Source organism: Mizuhopecten yessoensis, unplaced genomic scaffold (assembly GCF_002113885.1).
Source record: "Mizuhopecten yessoensis strain PY_sf001 unplaced genomic scaffold, ASM211388v2 scaffold1429, whole genome shotgun sequence".
Classification (NCBI taxonomy): Eukaryota; Metazoa; Mollusca; class Bivalvia; order Pectinida; family Pectinidae; genus Mizuhopecten; species Mizuhopecten yessoensis.
Genome location: NW_018404042.1, coordinates 359,542 through 383,600, shown reverse-complemented (window position 1 = coordinate 383,600; position 24,059 = coordinate 359,542). Strand labels below are relative to the sequence as shown.

General features: G+C 37.0%; 1 protein-coding gene and 1 long non-coding RNA gene across 2 annotated transcripts; one reads left to right on the top strand and one right to left on the bottom strand.

Moving 5' to 3' along the window:
* LOC110462138 (serine/threonine-protein phosphatase 2A 55 kDa regulatory subunit B alpha isoform-like) lies at positions 1–16,738 on the top strand. Its single transcript, XM_021515985.1, has 8 exons — positions 1–188; positions 299–370; positions 1,577–1,671; positions 3,655–3,820; positions 7,561–7,851; positions 11,219–11,383; positions 12,636–12,897; positions 13,534–16,738. Exons 1-8 carry the CDS (start codon positions 179–181, stop codon positions 13,808–13,810), a joined length of 1,338 nt encoding a protein of 445 aa, XP_021371660.1. The 5' UTR covers positions 1–178; the 3' UTR covers positions 13,811–16,738.
* LOC110462151 lies at positions 16,471–21,380 on the bottom strand. The gene is made up of 2 exons (XR_002464239.1): positions 21,191–21,380; positions 16,471–17,783 (listed from the first exon to the last, which is right to left on the bottom strand). It is a non-coding gene; the product is annotated as an uncharacterized LOC110462151 (long non-coding RNA).
* Positions 21,381–24,059: the final 2,679 nt, after the last annotated feature.

Sequence of the window (24,059 nt, the reverse complement as noted above, 5' to 3'; positions counted from 1 at the left end):
CTGACGTCATATCCTTGAACTTTCGGCCATAGTGCGCCATATTGATTTGAATGAGCGGGATATACCGCCTGCCATTCCAATGTCATCGAGGAGTAATATAGCCTTTGGTAGACTTCCCAATGAAATGAATGCAATTTTATAACAGTATTCTTAATTCTAGGATCCATATTTTCTTCTCATGATGGCGGGTAAGAATGAAATCCGAGTCTGCTCTTGCTTGTCATCTCATTTCCGTATTACTATGTGTAAATGTTGACGATGTAATTTATTTTTAGCAATTATCATCTTTTCGTTTCAGGCAATGGTGGGGATATTCAGTGGTGTTTTTCGCAAGTGAAGGGAGCTATCGAGACTGAAGACGTTACAGAACGTATGTCATGTCATCGAACGAGACCAAATTGATTAGTATCGAGACGTACAGTTGTCTACCTATCGATTGATTTCGATTTGTCGACATATATAATGTGCAAATTATGCATAATACACTACAGTGATGTCTTGTAAGAAATAACAGTGTCGGATCATTTACTGGTTACATTCTAAACCACGTGTTGCAATATTACCTTACATTTAAGTTGTATTTGCCAATTTTATTTTGTTGACTATATTTAATCCTAATGTCTGGTCAATCCCATAATGATTTTGATATAAGGTAAACACATGTCTATTGTAGTAGAGTAAATTACATGCGTGAGAAACTACTGTATCCGTCCAGTGATGTTATTATCATTTCAGACCTGGTATAATATGAACATTTTGTTTGATACATTTTAATATTTTGTATTGCGTTTGAGTGGTCTACTCTTGGCAACTCCCACTCAGTTTATAGTGCTGAATATTTTAAAATTATCACCTGTGGTTCAGGTATGACTTAGCCTTAAGTATATCTATTCACCGTGTTAACTCGCAAGTAGCCGGTAGCCCCAATTCGTTTGGCCATGTTACAGCTATGTACAGTATCGCAATGAGATTTGGTTTTCGTTTCCTGTTTCTTTACATTGATGGAAATTACCAAGATTTGGCCTTGCAAAGTCGGTATTAAGAGAAACATTATCAGTTTTAATCATGAAATGTTGCCCTGACCTCTTAAGTACTTTAAGCAATTTGATCAGTCCTAATCCTTCTGGTGACATGTTATTTAATCATCACTTTGTCACATTAGTTCATTTTCCTGATAAAGTGGTGAAATTTAGTTCATCTGTTGATTTCTACAGAAACTGATATTGTAATTTGTCTCCTGTTGGAGATGAAATAAAATTTGTTTCGCACAAGCTTTTTATAAACTTGACGATTATAGCAGATACGTATATAATAAGACTTGCAATATAGAATTAAAATAATGTGATAACTTCGTGGTCAATTATATTATATTGATAATAAATTGTAAAATTAATATTTTATGAAAGTGATATAATCTAAAAGTTATTCATTCATATATGTATAGGTACAGACTTTGTGTTACATTAATTTCTTGGTAGTATTGCACTCAATGTTTGAATGAGAATGCACAGACAAATATTCCTCCCTTTTTCGACTTCCATCGAAATACTAATTTATCTTGTATTGTTTTTTGTAGCTGACATTATATCCTGTGTAGAATTTAACAATGATGGTGACCTCCTGGCTACAGGTGACAAAGGTGGACGTGTTGTCATTTTCCAGCGCGATAAGGTAATGCAATTTTACAGGTATCAAACATAATGGACAACTTCTGAAAAATGTAGGTGTCGCTTCCCTTATAACCTGCCTCCTATGTGCAGACACACGCATGCAATTACATACATTACCGTACACACATTTAGGGCACGTCCTTAAATGACCCTAGCTGTGAACTGGATGTTAAACCCTCATTTTTCTTGTAATTTTCAGTAATTTATATAATTTTACACTGACATGGGTGTATAATCTTACAATATTCGATATTTTCTTGACTAATAAAGTTTTTTCGCCAGGCATCTGTCTATATTCTATATAGCAAAGGATTCAGTTCCGAAGGTGGACATGAAAAAGTATGGGGTCACCTGTCCAACCACTCGAGTTTTGGGCTTCCACCCAGATTATAACTCCAACATGGTTGTACTCCCATAACATGAGAGGCCGCTGGTCGGCCTTTTTTCAATCGGATATGATTTTGCCGACTGCGACCTCTCATTTCCGAAGCACTAATTCTTTGATGCAGTTTCCGCCCAAAATCCGGGCGGAACAAAATCGGCTTGAAAAACTCACTTAAGTGGTTAACAGTTCATGACAACGATGTCTACTCACGGGTTATATAATATAGATCTCATATGTATGTCACAGACACAAATATATATTATATTACGGAATAGAGCACTCAAAATACATGTCCATGTCGTTGTAGCACATCTCTGACCTACATTTAAAACATGGCTTCTGGATGAATACAAAATAGCAGGGGGGGTTTCAAACGGAACGAAATGATACGGAGTTTGTTTGTATTCTGCTTGTGAAACATTACATGTAATCCATTTTTGTATTATGTGATCAACTTTGAAAATGTGATCGTCAGCATCGGGAAAATCAGCTATGGGCAGTTAGAGGTTACGCGGCACCTGTCAAAAGTTTTTCGCCGTGTAAAACCTCTAACATTGTTGGAGTAACATGGTTGATGAGTTTTGATGGGCAAATAAGTTAAAAAAAATCATCGTCAATAATTGGTTTGTTATTGGATGTAGTGAAACAATTGATGATCAGTTGCTTTATCATTGTATGGGACTCTACAAAGTGATTTCTACATTTTCAACAATCACATACAAATTATCCGAGTAAATGATTGTCAATGCATATATTACATTGTATACATTTGACACTATACATATATATATCGATTGTTGGATACGTAATTGATAATCAGATTCTGAAAGCACAAACTAATCATTTTTCGATTATAATTGATCATCAGGCCATCACTATTGATTTTGTAAGTCATAATTTGTTTTCTCATTTTAGTAAAATAAAGTTAAATATCGTTCCCTGTAAAACGTCATTTCTTTATATCAATAATCAATGTATCAGTGTTTTTGTTACCTAAATTTTTGCAACAGACTGTTCCTTTATGTATTGGGGAAATAAAGCATTATTTGTATTGGAATTCGGGAATATAATCCACAGTTTTTGGTCATTTTGGGGAAATAAGGCACTTTTTAGCTAGGGGAAACAGTCCGTAAAACACAGCAAAACAATCACTGTGCAGATAATGGTGACATTGCAGCGAGCATCTTAAGCTATTGGTCTCGTTAGTTTTGAGAATCATGAACAAGCCAAATTAAAAAATTGTCAACTATATTTTTAGAAGCATACAATATCTGCTCTTGAAATATATTATATGCTGCTCAAAATAAAACACTAGGGGCAACGGTTACCACTAGCCCTCCTACACGCGGGTTTGAGACCTACGTGGGGCAGTCGCCAGGTACTAGCTGTTGGTCGATGGTATTTCTCCGGGAATTCCACCTTTCCTCCACCATCAAAACCTGGCATGTCCTTAAAGGACCATAGCTGTAAATAGGACGTAAAACACACAAAAAAAACAACAGTCTTTGGATTCAGGAGATTCTCTCTAAATGTAAAAAAAACCATGTAGTCTTTAATAAAGTGGTTATATAAACTGCACTTATGATGTTTTTATTTTAGGGCAAGATTGGACTGCCTCTTCGTGGGGAATATAATGTGTACAGCACCTTCCAGAGTCACGAGCCAGAGTTTGATTATCTGAAAAGTTTAGAAATTGAAGAGAAAATTAACAAGATTCTTTGGATGAAGAGGACCAATCCTGCTAATTTTCTACTCTCTACTAATGGTGTGTAAATAACCTAGTAAATGTTAGAAATGTAAAGAAATGTTTCAAAAAGAAAGTATTTGCAATCAAAGGTAATTAATAAATGACAAAAAATATCTGTCTGATCAAATAGAAATTAAGCCCTTGTTTTAGAGTAGGAATGGGCATAATATATTGCAATATGATTATAATATAGCAATATATTGCAAACATGTTTAATGAAATTTGGAGGGTTTAAGTTTTGTTATGATATAAATCATCTTACAGAAATTGTGTCTTGACTAGTGAAATTATTTTATCCCAATTTAGCTTGCATTGTTGTGAAATTTTCTAAATTCATATCCCCCACTTATTGAGTGATTGCTTTGTCAGTAATGTTAGAATTTACAATGTTCTTCTATGTAGAGGATTATTTTTAATGGATCTACTGAAATTTTCAAAGAACATATATTGACCCAAGAAATTTTACTTGCATGTACTTAGTGCTTGATAGCATAGATTGAGAAATTATGTGAGTTAATAACATACATTGGAAGGAATAGTCGTTAATGATTTCCAAAGACCAAAAGTGTTTTTCATGTTTGTCTACACAGGTCTGTCGTCAAGTTCCAACACTGTTGGTGCATTCATCCACATGTGTGTCATTGAAATCCTGTCCAGACATTTGTACTGTTGACTTTTGTAGTATCAGTATATAGATAAAAACAGGAACATCAAAATGTAAGGTTATTCGTGCTGGGTCTTCTATGTGAACTAACCAGCCCCGGACTTTGCGGACAAATTGTTTTGGTGGCATTTTTTGTATGTCAATCCTTCGTAAAATTATTGTTTCAAGACAACTCGTCAACCCCAGAACATATTTAATTCACTTTGTGCGGTGGTATGGTAATATTGAGCTCTACACAAGGTTTAATAGATTTCGGTGGTCAACAATCAAGATTCAAGGGCCAAATTAAAGGTCACAGACAAAGTTAATTTTTGAGACTCGATGGCAATCGCTTAGATTTATATAAAATGATTTTCAACTTACCACTGGAGCAAACTGACTACCTCCAATTTTCTATTTTCCATATAAAATAGTTGAAAAATGCACATAATTTCTTGAGATATAATACACTGCAGTTTAACCCTAAATTTGAAATATGAAAATTACTTTCAATACCCACCTTCATTATCTAGATTCATCGAAAACCTGTTCAGACATTTGAACTGTTGACTTTTGTAGTATCGGTATATAGATAAAAACAGGAACATCAAAATGTAAGGTTTTTCTTGCTGGGTCTTCCATGTGATCTAACCAGCCCCGGACTTTGCGGACAAATTGTTTTGGTCGTGATTTTTGTATGTCAATTCTTCGTAAAATTATTGTTTCAAGACAACTCGTGAACCCCAGAACATATTTAATTCACTTTGTTCGGTGGTATGGTAATATTGAGCTCTACACAAGGTTTAATAGATTTCGGTGGTCAACAATCAAGATTCAAGGACCAAATTAAAGGTCACAGACAAAGTTTATTTTTGAGGAGGGGTATATCTATGTGAGTCATCACTCAGTGGCAATTGCTTTGATTTATATGAAATGATTTTCAACTTACCACTGGAGCAAGTTGAACTACCTCACATTTTCTATTTTTCATATAAAATAGTTGAAAAATGCAGTTTCTTGAAATATAATACAACTGCAGTATTCCCTAAATTTAAAATATGAACATTACTTGCAATACCCACCTTCATTATACAGATTCATTGAAATCCTGTCCAGACATTTGTACTGTTGACTTTTGTAGTATCAGTATATAGATAAAAACAGGAACATCAAAATGTAAGGTTATTCGTGCTGGGTCTTCCATGTGAAAAAACCAGCCCCGGACTTTGCGGACAAATTGTTTTAGTTGTGACTTTGTATGTCCATCCTTCATAAAAAAAATGTTATGCACAAGAAATCTTATAACTCCTAGAACATATTTAATTCACTTTGTGCTGTGATATGATGCTATGAAGTTGTACACCTGATTTGGGGGTTGACAATCAAGGCTAATGATCAAAGGTAAGGGGGGGGGGGGGTATATTTATGTGAGCCTCCATTCAGTGGCGCTTGCTTTGGTTTTATAAATTTACTACTGGAGCACACGAAATTTAACTCACATTTGCTATTTTCCATAAAAAAATATTGCACAGGTTTTTTTCTGAATAAAATATATTGCAGTAAGTTTGAAATATGAAAATTACTTTCAATACCCATTTTCATTATCACGATTCATTGAAAACCTGTTCAGACATTTGTACTGTTGACTTTTGTAGTATCGGTATATAGATAAAAACAGGAACATCAAATTGTAAGGTAGTTCGTGCTGGGTCTTCCATGTGAACTAACCAGCCCCGGACTTTGCGGACAAATTGTTTTATTATGATTCAAAGGTTCATTCGAGTCTGTTGTACTTTTCCTTTTATGGAAGTTACTATGTGTCATTACCAAAAAATTGTATTGAAAGAAATGTTCATTTCAACTCATGACCTTGCTTGACACATCCTCAATATCCAGGGGTTACACTCACCTCAATATCCAGGGGTTACACTCACCTCCTCAATATCCAAGGGTCACACTCACCTCCTCAATATCCAGGGGTTACACTCACCTCTACAATATCCAGGGGTTACTCACATCCTCAATATCCAGGGGTTACACTCACCTCTTCAATATCCAGGGGTTACACTCACCTCAATATCCAGGGGTTACACTCGCATCCTCAATATCCAGTGGTTACACTCGCATCCTCAATATCCAGGGGTTACACTCACCTCTTCAATATCCAGGGGTTACACTCGCATCCTCAATATCCAGGGGTTACACTCGCCTCCTCAATATCCAGGGGTTACACTCGCCTCAACATCCAGGGGTTACACTCGCCTCAATATCCAGGGGTTACACTCACCTCCTCAATATCCAGGGGTTACACTCACTTTCGCTCTCTGCACCCCTGGAATATATCATAGCAAAATCAAAGACTCAGTGTGCAATGCCTTATGGATGAGATGAGAAGGCTAGTTTGATCCTTTGATGTACATGTCGATCCTTTGTAATTTTCAAAGGACATGTATCAGCCTAGCGATTGGTCAGGTTTTTTTACCCGAGACCAATCAAACAGCCATCTTGGTGCCTTCAATTTTGTTATGACATATTCCAGGGGTGTAGAGAGCGAATGTGAGCGTAACTCCTGGATAGCGAGGATGGCTTGATACCTGATTATCAATAAGCGCACTGACAAAAGTGAAGAATAAAGTAAAGATCATGAAGATGACTTGATCAGTAAAGCTCATTTGATGTACCAAGATTTAGATGTACCATATTCACCATGACCAGAGAATCTTGTCGGCTGCATTTTATTGTGAAAAAATGTATCCGAGAACAATGCATAAACACGTGCAGTCCTAATGGACTCATTCATAGGCTTATGATAGTTGATAATGAATGCTTTCTAACCAGTAAATGCTTTGTCATGTTACAGGGTGGAGAGGGGCGGCAGGTTTGAAGTATTTTATATAGAATAAACGTTTGAAATGAAGTAGGGATGAGAACTCCAACAATGCTTATAAAAAAATTGCCAACTCAAATAGGTTAGAAAGTTTTAAAAAGAAATGCTTTAGTGGCCCGAGAGTCTTTGTCTTGAAAAATGGTCTTTTGTAGTAAATATTAGATTAGGAATTAAAGATAGTTGTTGGGATTGGTAATCTTATGTTTAATTACTATTGGTTGGTTGCAGATAAAACTATAAAGCTGTGGAAAGTTACTGAAAGAGACAAGAGGCCCGAAGGCTACAACCTGAAGGATGAGGCAGGCATTATGCGAGATCCTTCGACTGTGACAACGTTACGGGTGCCAATGTTTAAGCCTATGGAATTGATGGTGGAAGCTAGTCCTCGTAGAATATTTGCAAATGCTCATACCTATCACATCAACTCCATATCCATTAACAGTGACCAGGAAACCTACCTGTCGGCAGATGATTTGAGAATCAACCTCTGGCACCTGGAAGTGACTGACCAGAGTTTCAGTATCCTTAATTACGATGTATACAAATTTATATATCATTTTGATACAATATTTGATTGAATCTGAAGTGTGAAAAAGGATCAAGACACAAGTTTCTATCAAGCTTTTAAAAAACATTTTGTTTAGATAGATACATCATGGGGTTTTAAAAAATAAAAATGTTATCAATTTTTGAATTGAAAATGTACTTAACTTGCACATGCAATGCTTTGCCCCATTTCCTATTGATAGGAAGTCAGTTACTTTCATAGTTCTGTGATAAATTCAACTGGTTTTTTTGCACAATAGACTATTCTTGATTATAGTCCTGTCCAGACATTTGTACTGTTGACTTTTGTAGTATCAGTATATAGATAAAAACAGGAACATCAAAATGTAAGGTTATTCGTGCTGGGTCTTCCATGTGAACTAACCAGCCCCGGACTTTGCGGACAAATTGTTTTGGTCGTGATTTTTGTATGTCAATTCTTCGTAAAATTACTGTTTACAAGACAACTCGTGAACCCCAGAACATATTTGTTTCACTTTGTGCAGTAGTATGGTAATATTAAGCTCTACACCAGGTTTAATAGATTTTGGTGGTCAACAATCAAGATTCAAGGACCAAATTAAATATCACAGACAAAGTTTATTATCGAGGAGGGGTATATCTATGTGAGCCATCACTCAGTGGCAATCACTTTGATTTATATAAAATGATTTTCAACTCACCACTTGAGCAAGTTGAACTACCTCACATTTTCTATTTTCCATATAAAATAGTTGAAAAATGCACATAATTGCTTGAAATATAATACACTGCGGTATTCCCTAAATTTAAAATATGAAAATTACTTGCAATATACAGATTCATTGAAATCCTGTCTAGACATTTGTACTTTTGACTTTTGTAGTATCAGTATATAGATAAAAATAGGAACATCAAAATGTTAGGTTATTCGTGCTGGGTGTTCCATGTGAACTAACCAGCCCCGGACTTTGCGGACAAATTGTTTTGGGCGTGACTGTATGTCCGTCCTTCGTAAAAATAAATTGAGAACAAGACATCTTATTAGTCCTAGAACATATTTAATTCACTTTGTGCTGTGGTATGATGATATGAAGTTCTACACCTGATTTGGGGTTGATAATCAAAGTTATTAAATTATCGAAGGTAAAGGAGGGGTGTGTTTATATTTATGTGAGCCTCCATTCAGTGGCACTTGCTATGATTTTATAAATTTACCACTGGAGCACACGAAACTTAACTCACATTTGCTATTTTCCATATAAAATTATTGAAATGCACAGATTTTTTTCTGAATAAAATATATTGCAGTAAGTTTTAAATATGAAAATTACTGGCAATACCCACCTTCATTATACAGATTAATTGAAGTCCTGTCCAGACATTTGTACTGTTGACTTTTGTAGTATCAGTATATAGATAAAAACAGGAACATCAAAATGTAAGGTTATTCGTGCTGGGTCTTCCATGTGAACAAACCAGCCCCGGACTTTGCGGACAAATTGTTTTGGTGGCATTTTTTGTATGTCAATCCTTCGTTAAATCGTGAACCCAAGAACATATTTAATTTACTTTGTGCGTTGGTATGGTAATATTGAGCTCTACACAAGGTTTAATAGATTTTGGTGGTCAACAATCAAGATTCAAGGGCCAAATTAAAGGTCACAGACAAAGTTAATATTTGAGACTCAATGGCAATCGCTTTGATTTATATAAAGTGATTTTCAACTTACCACTGGAGCAAACTGAACTACCTCCCATTTTCTATTTTCCATATTAAATAGTTGAAAAAATGCACATAATTTCTTGAAATATAATACACTGCAGTATTCCCTAAAATTGAAATATAAAAATTACTTCCAATACCCACCTTAATTATAGATTCATTGAAATCCTGTCCAGACATTTGTACTGTTGACTTTTGTAGTATCGGTATATAGATAAAAACAGGAACATCAAAATGTAAGGACAAATTGTTTTGGTGGCATTTTTTGTATGTCAATCCTTCGTTAAATCGTGAACCCAAGAACATATTAAATTTATTTTGTGCCGTGGTATGGTAATATTGAACTCTACACAAGGTTTAATAGATTTTGGTGGTCAACAATCAAGATTCAAGGGCCAAATTAAAGGTCACAGACAAAGTTAATATTTGAGACTCAATGGCAATCGCTTTGATTTATATATAAAGTAATTTTCAACTTACCACTGGAGCAAACTGAACTACCTCCCAGTTTCTATTTTCCATATAAAATAGTTGAAAAAATGCACATAATTTCTTGAAATATAATGCACTGCAGTATTCCCTAAAATTGAAATATAAAAATTACTTCCAATACCCACCTTAATTATAGATTCATTGAAATCCTGTCCAGACATTTGTACTGTTGACTTTTGTAGTATCAGTATATAGATAAAAACAGGAACATCAAAATGTAAGGTTATTCGTGCTGGGTCTTCCATGTGAACAAACCAGCCCCGGACTTTGCGGACAAATTGTTTTGGTTGTGACTTTGTATGTCCATCCTTTCGTAAAATAAATTGTGAACAAGACATCTTATTAGTCCTAAAACATATTTAATTCACTTTCTGCTTTGGTATGATGATATAAACTTCTCCGCCTGATTTGGGGGTTGATATCAAGGTTAATGATCAACGGGGGTGGGGTGGGGGAGGTATATTTTTGTGAGTCTCCATTCAGTGGCGCTTGCTTTGATTTTATTAATTTATCACTTGAGCACACGAAACTTAACTCACATTTGCTATTTTCCATATAAAATTATTGAAATGCACAGATTTTTTTCTGAATACAATAAATTGCAGTATTGCAGTAAGTTTGAAATGAGAAAATTAGTTGCAATACCCACCTCCATTATACAGATTCATTGAAATCCTGTCCAGACATTTGTACTGTTGACTTTTGTAGTATCAGTATATAGATAAAAACAGGAACATCAAAATGTAAGGTTATTCGTGCTGGGTCTTCCATGTGAACTAATCAGCCCCGGACTTTGCAGACATTTTTTTCAGAATGACAACTTCATTTAATAACTAGAGGAACATCTTTTATGTAGTTTTCCGTATTCTTTAACAAGGAAAAGGTGCAAAAAATTATGTTGTTCATTACTTAAAATGTTGGCTGAACCTCCTGTTTCAAAGTATCTTCGCATGCTAGAGTTGGAGGCTCCGTCTCGTGCTTGTGTCACGGCAGCTATGGTATATACATATTAAGTACAATACTGACCTGTCCTTGATGTTATGTTAAAATTTGTCGATTGTGCATTATGGTTATTGTGTAGCAGTTTCTTTTCAAAAAAAGAATGTCAGAAAATATTTATCAAATTTCCTTGACCACCACAAGACATCGTTGACATCAAGCCAGCGAACATGGAGGAGTTGACCGAGGTCATCACGGCAGCCGAGTTTCACCCTCTGGACTGTAACTTATTTGTGTATAGTAGTAGTAAAGGGACAATTAGACTTTGTGATATGCGCCAACAAGCTTTGTGTGACAAACATGCCAAATGTAAGTATCAGAAAACTGATCTCTTCTTTACCAAAAAACAGACCAAAAATCCTGTTAAAAATTGTGTTGGATGTTTTCGCCAACACCAAGCTGGCTGTTATATTGGAATTCAAGCAGATATTAAATTTCATTATTATGCCCACCTGTAGGTTAACCCTTTCACCACTGTAGACCATAATGGACTTATCCAGATCAATGCATGGTAGAGTCTATTAAAGTTTCATAGGGTTGAAAGGGTTAAGGTAGTACAAATGATTAATAGTAATCACTTTGTCGATGCGTTAGTCCATGTGTCTGGTAAAATGGTTGTGTACAAGATATCACATGAAGCCCTAAATGGATAAATTTAAGATTGACACCTATGGTTTCTTCAAGTTCTACATTTGATCAAATTTTGGTTGTCATGGGAACATCAGACAAGATGAAAGGGTCAGAGCTCAAACTTGACCCCTTTTGTTGAAGTAAAAAAATCTTGATTTAAAGATATATATTACTAACCCCTGATCAGATTAAGTTGATATTTATACAAGGGTATGGTAGTGTCGATGTAAGTTCCACCTCTAGCCTAATTGTAAGAGTTGAAAGTCAAACCTGACTTTTGGGGTGTTGGCTTTTAATTTCAAATGTGAAATTGATATTTTTGTTTGATTTAAATATATTTTATTTGCAAAAACACAAAAGGGATTAGACAAAAGTTATCAAACTTTAAATTTGTCTTCTCTCTTAAAACAATCATGATACATATGGCTGCAAAGTAGAAAACATTGATGACTGTTTTAGATGTCAAAAATAGGAAACATGAACAAGATAAAATTTACAATATACAAATCTTGTAAATTTGTTTTTGCATTTTATGTTTCCTCGCATGTCTAATTAACCTACAGGTATATAATATAAACATACCTTGTAACATTACTATAGACAACTAAACAATCTATATTTTATATTTTCATAATGAAACTACTGTGTATGATAAATATCATATAGTCACTTAAACAATATAATTCATAAACTAAAATTAACTTTGAAATTAACCTGCATGTGTCAACACCGTAGCAGCTTGATGATGTAGCAGACAGCATCACACAATGATTACATCCTTGAAGCTTCCTTTAAAACGCACCGCACCATAATGTCTGCTTTTGACAAGAATAAGTGCTTTTTGTGTTTTTGTGGTTCTGATGTTCCTAAATATGCAATTATTAGGTACAATGTTCAAATTTATGATAACAAAAATGCTTTCTTCTTGCAGTGTTTGAGGAGCCGGAAGATCCCACCAATAGGAGTTTCTTTTCTGAAATTATTTCCAGTATATCAGATGTAAAATTTAGTCATAATGGACGTTACATGGTGACAAGAGATTACTTGTCTGTGAAAGTTTGGGATTTACATATGGACACAAAACCTATAGAAACCTACCAGGTGCATGAATACCTGCGCAGCAAATTATGCTCTCTATACGAAAATGACTGCATCTTTGACAAGTTTGAGTGTTCATGGAGTGGCGACGACAGGTAAAAAATGTAGTGTTGTCTTAAGTGTATTTACACTGGCCATTTAATGCTACTGTTTAATTGGACATGTTATGGTATGGCCACTTTTCTCTGTTTACACCGCCAATTTTTTGTTTCCATGTAATAAATGCATGAATCATTGAAATTTTGATTTATCATCTACAAAAATACCAAGTACTAAGCTTTACTTTGATATTGAGCAAAATCCGTACATGTTTAAAAAGTACAATTCTCTTTCAACTGGTCATTGTTTACTTTTTTGAATCCGCACAATACGATCTTAAATTATTGATTTCTTTACAAGACTGAAAGGTCACGTTTCAGGACTGATTGGTCCCTCTCTCTCGAGCTACGGAGTCGTAGCTTGACCAAGGGACCAGTTGGTCTTGAAATGTTGTGATGCATTTAAAACATCCATGGTATGATGTAAAATTTTGATGTTACATATTTCCAAACTCTTGATTATCTTTTTGGAAGATATGATCTAGATATTGGCTTGTGTTTTGTGACTTGTTGTTAACATACCGTCTCTGATATGATCTTGTGGATTTATGATACCAATTAACTAGAAAATTATGTCTGAATTCAGATTGTGAATGGCTACCAGTAAATTCCATCCTTTTCTTTTTCTTATAGGCACATTATGACGGGCTCCTACAACAACTTCTATAGAATGTTTGACCGTGAATCCAAGCGTGACACGACACTAGAGGCAAGCAGAGAGAACATGAAACCTCGTACAGTGCTGAAGCCACGCAAAGTGTGTACAGGTGGCAAACGCAAGAAGGAAGAGATCAGTGTCGACTGTCTGGACTTCAACAAGAAAATCCTGCATACTGCTTGGCATCCCAACGAAAACATTCTGGCTGTGGCCGCCACCAATAACTTGTACATCTTCCAGAGTAAAGACTAGCAATAATATGTGCTGAGCTCGTGTTGGTTCCCAGAGGCCCGTCACAGTCTCCTCGCTACAGCAAGTGGTTGACTGTATTGACCAGCAAGAACAAGGATGCAGAATGATAGTACACATGAACAAATTCATGTCATGTTTGTGCAGGGCATATATTTTGTGATGTATGACTAGTATTGTGACATTGATATACAGTTGAACAAATAGACAGTCAAAACCAGGAATTTCGACCAAGTCTTGCCTCACTTGTGCACGTAGACTACTTAGCAGATATCATCTAAAGTTGTTGGTAATACTGTTTGCTTAGCAGATATATTATCGTAAGTTGTCAGTAATACTGTCTCGGGGAATATTTCCTTTGTAATCTCTCTGAAAAAATTATCAAAACTCTATTGCACAGAAAATGCCCCTATCATGTAATTGTGACTATAGTTAATTACAATTTTAATTAGTGACAATCAAGGTTTAGAGATATATTGTAAATAATTTTTTCACTTACCGATATGTTCTCCAAAGGACGCCTTTTACAACTGTTAAATTTGGAAGAAGAATTAGGTTAAGGCGTGTAGAGATATCAATTCCCAGACTACTAAGGTTCAGCTGTGTGTAAATGATTGAGACCCCGGTGCACACTGTTATCAGGTCACAGGGAGTGTGTGTGTTTGTGTGGTGAGAGGACTGCAATGTTAAAATTCCGCTGGTCGGTGGAGAGAGCTTGTTAAAGTCTTGATCGTATCCACCATGAACAGATGTGGCAATACTGTTTGCATAATTGGTTATCGTTGTTTGGTGCAAATTAGTTTTGTGTGCAGTAAATATTGTGTATGGAAGCAAGGACTTTCCCAATTTGTTCTGCATGGTTGCTTTGCATGTGTTTGGAAGCTGTTCCGAGTACATACAATTGAACTGTATGATAGGTCTATTGCATTTACTTTAAATGGTTTCACACATCTGAAGTAATTGGTACTCAATCTTCATTCTCAGCATTGATTTTAGTTATAAAAAATATGAAATTGTTGTTTTTGTTTATTTTGTGAACTTTTCTAGAATCAATTGCAGTATATATAGTGCAGATATTTTGTAATACTCATTCAATTTTTTTTATTTTTTTTTGCTATTTACTGATTGCTATATCTCAAAAGTCTTCATAGGTTTTTTTTTGGGGGGGTGTGTGGGGGGAGTAATGTTTAAAAACTTCACCAAAGATAACTGTTTACCTTAAGTACAGTAATCTCTATTCTCTGGCATGATGATCCAACAGAAGTTTCTGGATTCAGTTTGGTATTCATTATTATTTACAGGTTTTGTACATTTTACCTTGAAAATTTCATAATTTTGTTGATGCTATATGAACACCTCAGGAAAATTTCTTCTTTATGTTGAAGGACCACCTCTTACGTACCCTCATTAGGCTATAGACGCGGTGTTGTATAATCCGTCATGTACAGTAATTGCTTTGAAAATACTCGCTATTGTAAAATTTCATTGTACTTTCATTTCAAGGGGATGTATAAATTTCTTTTCAAGGAGAGAATATTTATTTTTAAGCTAAATTCTGTGAGAATGGTTTTATAAGACCAGGATAAGATCAGTTCTGAAGCGGTAAAGGTACATTAATGGATTGATATCGTGAATAATGAAGATATGCCTTGATAAGATAAGTGCTACTTTGAATTCTGTTTTGTTGCCAATATTGTAATTTTGTTTACAAGGATTCTTCTGTGATTTATATTTGTTATTATTTAATAATTGTTTGGTCACTTTCAGTTGATAGTCCTTTTTATAAGAAGTAAATTGATAAAATTCCAAATGAAAATTGTCCACTTAGTTTGAAAAGAAATAAAACAAATATCTGATCATTTGAGAATGCGTATGATGGAGTTTTCCCTTCGAGGGTCAGTGAAGGACTTGTATTGTTATGTTGGCTGATGGTGCTAAAGGAGCATGGGATTGTATTATTTACAAGTCGAGATGTGTTCAGTTTTCCACAAGGAGATGAAAGTCTGCTTATAGTGCTTTGTTGAGTTATTGAAAGGAAGATTTTTTATAAATTTACTCTTGAGAACCGTCATTAAGTGCTAACTTTGTTTGTCTGCCTTAACATAATGTGAAAAATGAAATTATTACAAAACAATACAGTCAAGCTGGTAGTTTTTGTAGGTGTATATCAAGGAATTGAGAAACTTCAGTATTTATTTTCATTATAATTTCTTGTTTGTAAGCATTAAATAAAAATATTTATATGAAGTGGTGGGGTTTAATCTATGCTCTATGTAATACTTTTTTTACTGCAGTATCAGTAATTTTGATACCAAGCAAACTAGCAATCAAAAATCTGTTAAAATATTGAACATCTATGATTGAAACAAGAATCCCAGCTAAATTTCCCCCTAAATATGGGAGCTAGATTATTCCCTGGAATCGGTGTAAACATCTTTGCCTGCAGTCCCAAATACACATTGTCTTTAAGTTGTACCAGTGTGAGTAGTGCAAGTTTGTATGGATGGCAAATGGGTGAGTGATGTAGAAAACCTCGTCAGAAAATCTTGACCTGATGATATTGACTAGTTATCGGACAAACATCATAAGTTCGCTGAAGCTTGAAAGGCTGTACCACCAAATTATGAGGTATCCCATTACATTTACCATTTACTTGTTATTGGCCCAGAATGAAGTTGTTTGATCGAAGACAAGTGTCCGTGTATAAAACATGAATTGCCATGGTGAGAGTGTGTGGGTACACAATTGTTCTTGTTATTTAGAATGAAAGTTATGCATGCTGTTGCTGGAACTTGTTATGATCATTCCCGACATTGTAAGTCTGATGTTGTCAGGTATGTATGGCCAAGTGGGCTGATGTGGGTGGGGGACCATTGGGTTATTGGACATGATTGTTTTATACATGTTAATTAAAGTAATGTATGTATTAAAAATGTTTTGCTTGGTACTGTTTTCTTGAAACAACTGTCTGAAACGCTGTGTGAACCTTTAAAAGGGGAATAAGGACTTGATTTAGTCCAGCTGGTGCAATTAACTGTTAATGTGTTATAGCTAAAGGACTGGTGTCCTGGCAGCACACATGTACTGCTTCTGTTGTTGTTCCAACAACCATGTACTTTGGTGCTGTAGTACCTATGTACTGTTGGGGCAACAGCTAGCTACCATATACTGGTGATGCCCTAGTCTAAGCACCTATGTACTGTTAGTGCCACAGCTAGCTACCGTATACTGGTGAGGCCCTAGTCTAAGCACCTATGTACTGTGCGGGCCACAGCTAGCTACCATATACTGGTGATGCCCTAGTCTAAGCACCTATGTACTGTTAGTGCCACAGCTAGCTACCATATACTGGTGAGGCCCTTGTTGAAGCACCTATGTACTGTTAGTGCCACAGCTAGCTACCGTATACTGGTGAGGCCCTAGTCTAAGCACCTATGTACTGTTAGTGCCACAGCTAGCTACCATATACTGGTGAGGCCCTAGTTGAAGCACCTATGTTCTGTTAGTGCCACAGCTAGCTACCATATACTGGTGAGGCCCTAGTCTAAGCACCTATGTACTGTTAGTGCCACAGCTAGCTACCATGTACTGGCGAGGCCCTAGTCTAAGCACCTATGTACGGTTGGTGATGCTACTGAAGTGACCTTGTGCTGTTTGTGCCTCAGCTTAAGCCACAGTGTACTGTAAGAGCCATAGTTTAAGTGCTTTCGTACATTGGTGCCATTGATAAATCACAAATGCACTAATAGACCTTATGCATCTACTGTTTCTGCAGTTAGACCTTTTGTATTGTTGGTACCATAGACAAAGATCCACTGATGGTACTGTAGACAGAGACCTTATGTACTGTTGGTACTGTAGACAGAGACCTTATGTACTGTAGACAGACCTTGTGTACTGTTGATACTGTAGACAGACCTTATGTACTGTTGATACTGTAGACAGACCTTATGAACTGTTGGTACTGTAGACAGACCTTATGTACTGTAGACAGACCTTGTGTACTGTTGGTACTGTAGACAGAGACCTTATGTACTGTTGGTACTGTAGACAGATACCTTATGTACTGTTGGTACTGTAGACAGAGACCTTGTGTACTGTTGGTACCGTAGACAGACCTTGTGTACTGGTGATACTGGAGACAGAGACCTTATGTACTGAAGGTACTGTAGACAGAGACCTTATCTACTGTTGGTACTGTAGACAGCGACCTTATGTACTGTTGGTACCATAGACAGAGACCTTATGTACTGTGGGTACGGTAGACAGAGACCTTATGTACTGATGGAACTGTAGACAGAGACCTTGTGCACTGTTGGTACTGTAGACAGACCTAATGTGCTGTTGGTACCGAAGACAGAGACCTTATGTACTGATGACCTGTTGGTACTGTAGACAGACCTAATGTGCTGTTGGTACCGTAGACAGATACCTTATGTACTGATGGTACTGTCGACAGACCTTATGTACTGTTGTTACTGTAGACAGACCTTGTGTTCTGATGATTCTGTAGACAGACCTTGTGTACAGTTGATACTGTAGACAGACCTTATGGACTGTTGATACTGTAGACAGAACTTATGAACTGTTGGTACTGTAGACAGTCCTTATGTACTGTAGACAGGCCTTGTGTACTGTTGGTGCTGTACACAGAGACCTTATGTACTGTTTGTACTGTAGGCAGACCTTGTGTACTGTAGACAGTCCTTGTGTAGTGTTGGTACTGTAGACAGAGGCCTTATGTACTGATGGTACTGTGATACTGTAGACAGAGACCTTATGTAGTGTTGATACTGTAGACAGACCTTATGGACTGTTGATACTGTAGACAGACCTTGTGTCCTCTTGGTACTGTAGACAGAGACCGTATGTACTGTTTGTACTTTAGACATAGCTTATGTACTGTTGACAGATCGGGTGTACTGTTGGTACTGTAGACTGAGACCTTATGTACTGTTGGTCCTGTAGACAGACCTTATGTACAGTTTATACTGTAGACAAACCTTGTGTCCTGTTGGTACTGTAGACAGACCTTTTGTACTGATGGTACTGTAGACAGTCCTTATGTACTGTAGACAGGCCTTGTGTACTGTTGGTGCTGTAGACAGAGACCTTATGTCCTGTTGGTACTGTAGACAGAGGCCTTATGTACTGATGGTACTGTGATACTGTAGACAGAGACCTTGTGTACTGATGATACTGTATACAGACCTTGTGTACTGATGATATTGTAGACAGAGACCTTATGTAAAGTTGATACTGTAGACAAACCTTGTGTCCTGTTGGTACTGTAGACAGAGTCCTTATGTACTGATGGTACTGTCGACAGACCTTATGTACTGTTGGCACTGTAGACAGACCTTATGTCCTTTTGGTACTGTAAACAGACCTTGTGTTCTGTCGGTACTGTAGACAGAGTCCTTATGTACTGTTGGTACTGTACACAAACCTTGTGTACTGTTGGAACTGTAGACAGACCTTGTGTACTTTTGGTACTGTAGACAGACCTTGTTTACTGTTGGTACTGTAGACAGTCCTTATGTTCTGTTGGTACCGTAGACAGAGACCTTGTGTACTTTTGGTACTGTAGACAGAGACCCTGTGTACTGTTGGTACTGTAGAGAGAGACCTTATGTACTGTTGGCACTTGTAGACAGAGACCTAATGTGCTGTTGGTACCGAAGACAGAGACCTTATGTACTGATGATACTGTAGACAGACCTTGTGTAGTGTTGGTACTGTAGACAGACCTTTTGTACTTTTGGTACTGTAAACAGTCCTTGTGTTCTGTTGGTACTGTAGACAGAGCTTATGTACTGTAGACAGACCTTGTGTAGTGTTGGTACTGTAGACAGACCTAATGTGCTGTTGGTACCGTAGACAGATACCTTATGTACTGATGGTACTTTAGACAGAGACCTTGTGTACTGATGATACTGTAGACAGAGACCTTATGTGCTGTTGATACTGTAGACAGACATTATGTACTGATGGTACTGTAGACAGTCCTTATGTACTGTTGGTACTGCAGACAGAGACCTTATGTACTGATGGGACTGTAGACAGACCTTATGTACTGTTGCTACCGTAGACAGAGTCCTTATGTACTGATGGTACTGTCGACAGACCTTATGTACTGTTGGCACTGTAGACAGATCTTATGTACTGTTTGTACTGTAGACAGAGACCTAATGTGCTGTTGGTACCGAAGACAGAGACCTTATGTACTGATGATACTGTAGACAGAAACCTTGTGTACTGATGTTACTGTAGACAGACCTTGTGTTAGACAGACCTTGTGTACTGTTTGTACTGTAGACAGAGACCTAATGTGCTGTTGGTACCGTAGACAGAGACCTTGTGTACTTTTGGTACTGAAGACAGACCTTATGTACTGTTGGTACTGTAGGCAGACCTTGTGTTCTGTTGGTACTGTAGAAAGAGACCTTATGTACTGATGGTACTTTAGACAGAGACCTTGTGTACTGTGGGTACTGTAGACAGACCTTATGTCCTTTTGGTACTGTAAACAGACCTTGTGTTCTGTTTGTACTGTAGACAGAGACCTAATGTGCTGTTGGTACCGAAGACAGAGACCTTATGTACTGTTTGTACTTTAGGCAGAGCTTATGTACTGTTGACAGATCGGGTGTACTGTTGGTACTGTAGACAGCGACCTTATGTACTGTTGGTACCATAGACAGAGACCTTATGTACTGTAGAGAGACCTTGTGTACTGTTGGGCCTGAAGACAGACCTTATGTACTGTTGATACTGTAGAGAGACCTTATGTACTGTTGGTATTGTAGACAGACCTTATGTACTGATGGTCCTGTAGACAGACCTTATGTACCATTGGTACTGTAGACACAGACCTTGTGTACTGTTGGTAATGTAGACAGAGACCTTGTGTACTTTTGGTACTGTAGACAGACCTTTTGTACTTTTGGTACTGTAAACAGCCCTTGTGTTCTGTTGGTACTGTAGACAGATCTTATGTACTGTTTGTACTGTATACAGACCTTATGTACTGTTGGAACTGTAGACAGACCTTGTGTAGTGTTGGTACTGTAGACAGACCTAATGTGCTGTTGGTACCGTATACAGAGACCTTATGTACTGTTGGTATTGTAGACAGACCTTATGTACTGTTTGTAGTTTAGACAGAGCTTATGTACTGTTGACAGATCTTGTGTACTGTTGGTACTGTCGACAGACCTTATGTACTGTTGATACTGTAGACAAACCTTGTGTACTGTTGGTACTGTAGACAGACCTTATGTACTGATGGTACTGTAGACAGACCTTATGTACTGTTGGCACTGTAGACAGACCTTATGTACTGTTTGTACTGTAGACAGACCTTGTGTACTGTAGACAGACCTTGTGTACTGTTGGTACTGTAGACAGACCTTATGTACTGTTTGTACTGTAGACAGAGACCTAATGTGCTGTTGGTACCGTAGACAGAGACCTTATGTACTGTTGGTACTGTAGACAGAGACCTTGTGTACTGTTTGTACTGTAGACAGATGCCTTATGTACTGTTTGTACTGTAGACAGAGACCTTATGTACTGTCTACAGTACCAGCAGAACACAAGGTCTCGGTCTACAGTATCAACTGTACATAAGGTCTCTGGCTACAGTACCAACAGAGCACAAGGTCTGTCTACAGTGCCAACAGAACACAAGATCTCTGTCTACAGTATAAACAGTACATAAGGTATCTGTCTACAGTACAAACAGTACATAAGGCATCTGTCTCCAGTACAAACAGTACACAAGGTCTGTCTTCAGTATCAACTGTACATAAGGTCTCTGGCTACAGTACCAACAGCACTTTAGGTCTCTGTCTACAGAACAAACAGTACACAAGGTTTGTCTACAGTACCAATGGTACATAAGTTCTGTCTACAGTACCTTGTGTACTGTTGCTACTGTAGATAGAGACCTTATGTACTTTTGGTACTGTCAACAGACCTTGTGTTCTGCTGGTACTGTAGACAGCCCTTATGTCCTGTTGGTACCATAGACAGAGATCTTATGTACTGTTGGGACTGTAGACAGAGCTTGTTTACTGTTGGTACTGTTGACAGACCTTATGTACTGTCGGTACTGTAGACAGACCTTGTTTACTGTTGGTACTGTAGACGGACATTGTGTCCTGTTGATACTGTAGACACAGACCTTGTGTTCTGTTGGTACTGTAGACAGAGACCTTATGTACTGATGGTACTGTAGACAGAGACCTTGTGTACTGATGATACTGTAGACAGAGACCTTATGTACTGATGGTACTGTAGACAGAGACCTTGTGTACTGATGATACTGTAGACAGAGACCTTATGTACTGATGGTACTGTAGACAGAGACCTTGTGTACTGATGATACTGTAGACAGAGACCTTATGTACTGATGGTACTGTAGACAGAGACCTTGTGTACTGATGATACTGTAGACAGAGACCTTATGTACTGATGGTACTGTAGACAGAGACCTTGTGTACTGATGATACTGTAGACAGAGACCTTATGTACTGATGGTACTGTAGACAGAGACCTTGTGTACTGATGATACTGTAGACAGAGACCTTGTGTACTGATGATACTGTAGACAGAAACCTTGTGTACTGATGTTACTGTAGACAGACCTTGTGTACTGATGATACTGTAGACAGACCTTGTGTACTGATGATACTGTAGACAGAGACCTTATATACTGTTGGTACTGTAGACGAAGACCTTTGGCCTGTAAAGGCTCACCTGAAAGCAGCATCGGATTACTAGGTCTGACCTTATTTCATAAACCAACCACTCTGGTCCAACAGTTTCAATCACTATAAACGAAATTGGCCCGTGCATAATTTTATTGCACTTCTGTACTTGGTACTGATGCTGAGGTGCCTATTTACTTTTGGTGTGGTTGTTGAAGCATTGATATACTGTGGTTGCTGTGGCTGGAAACATCTTGTAGAGTTGGTGCCCTAACTGAAGATGTACTGTTGTTGCCGTAGTTGAAGCGCGCCCATGTAATGAGTGCTGTTTTTATAGTTTTAGGTATTCGTCATACTTGAGCATTCCTTGTGATTAGTGGTAGTGTCCTTAGTTACAAATCTGTGCGAACCTGAAACAAAAATAGACCTTGTTTTGTGTTGCATCTTGTATTTGAATCCTCTTGTTTTAATTACGTCAATTATTTCTATCCTTATTATGCTTCATCACAACTCAAATTTAGGAACATGGACCAGATTTGTGTAGCTCTTGCTGATGTGCATCTTTTAGTCATTCTCAAAATATTGAATTCCAGATCGATACTTGTCTCAAATATAAGGGAATGTATGTGATTTGTAGGACATTCTGCTGGTTCTTGCTGTTAACCGAGATGTTACGTTTAGGTATTTATTTGGTACTACTTGCCGTATGTAATATCTTGATGGTTCAAAACCTGTACGTATCCCCCTTCCGTAAAACTGTTGATTGTGATATTTAGTGATCTGTGTGATTGGATTAGATCGAACATTAGATGAAGATTGTGGTATGTACAAGCATGTATGACTCGATGCTTGGTCTGTCAACGATTACAGGTGGTACAACAGAATCGCCTCGGCCAATATATTTTGATTAAAATACTGGTAAGCTGTTCATGTTGAATGTTGATCCACTGCCAAACTGTCTTGTTGAATTTGTTATTGATGTGCTTGTGTTGGCTCCTTTTTGTGCAGGTGATGTAATAGCAGGTTCTAATTTATCTCTAGTAAATTGTCAACTGTAGCATCATATATATAGTAAATATATTTTTGTAATTTATGAATTAAGGATTTGGAGCTACAACAAGAGAAATCATGCATACCAGAATCCTGATGTTTTTTTATGAACTGGATACAGTACCCAATTTGTACCTACAGATATGTACTTCCTCAGATACTAAAATATTGACAACTAGGTTGGAAGCTATTGTGCACGGAGATATTCTTAAAATATCTAACTCAACAAAATCTTTTGTCAGGATAGTGCTATATACACAAGAAAATTCATTTTTTTTCAAATTTCTAATTGTGTTGCTTTTTTATCTTGTTTTGTGCATCATAATTAGTACCAAGCATTGTCTTATCTGTTGAAATTTGACCAACATTATGTGGAAGTCACAAGCTAGTAGAGGGCAGGTGTAAGGTTGTGGATACAAGGGGTAAGTGATAAGTTTATCTACCTCGTGCCTCCTTGTAGCTCTGGCAGTGGAAACAGACTGGGCGGT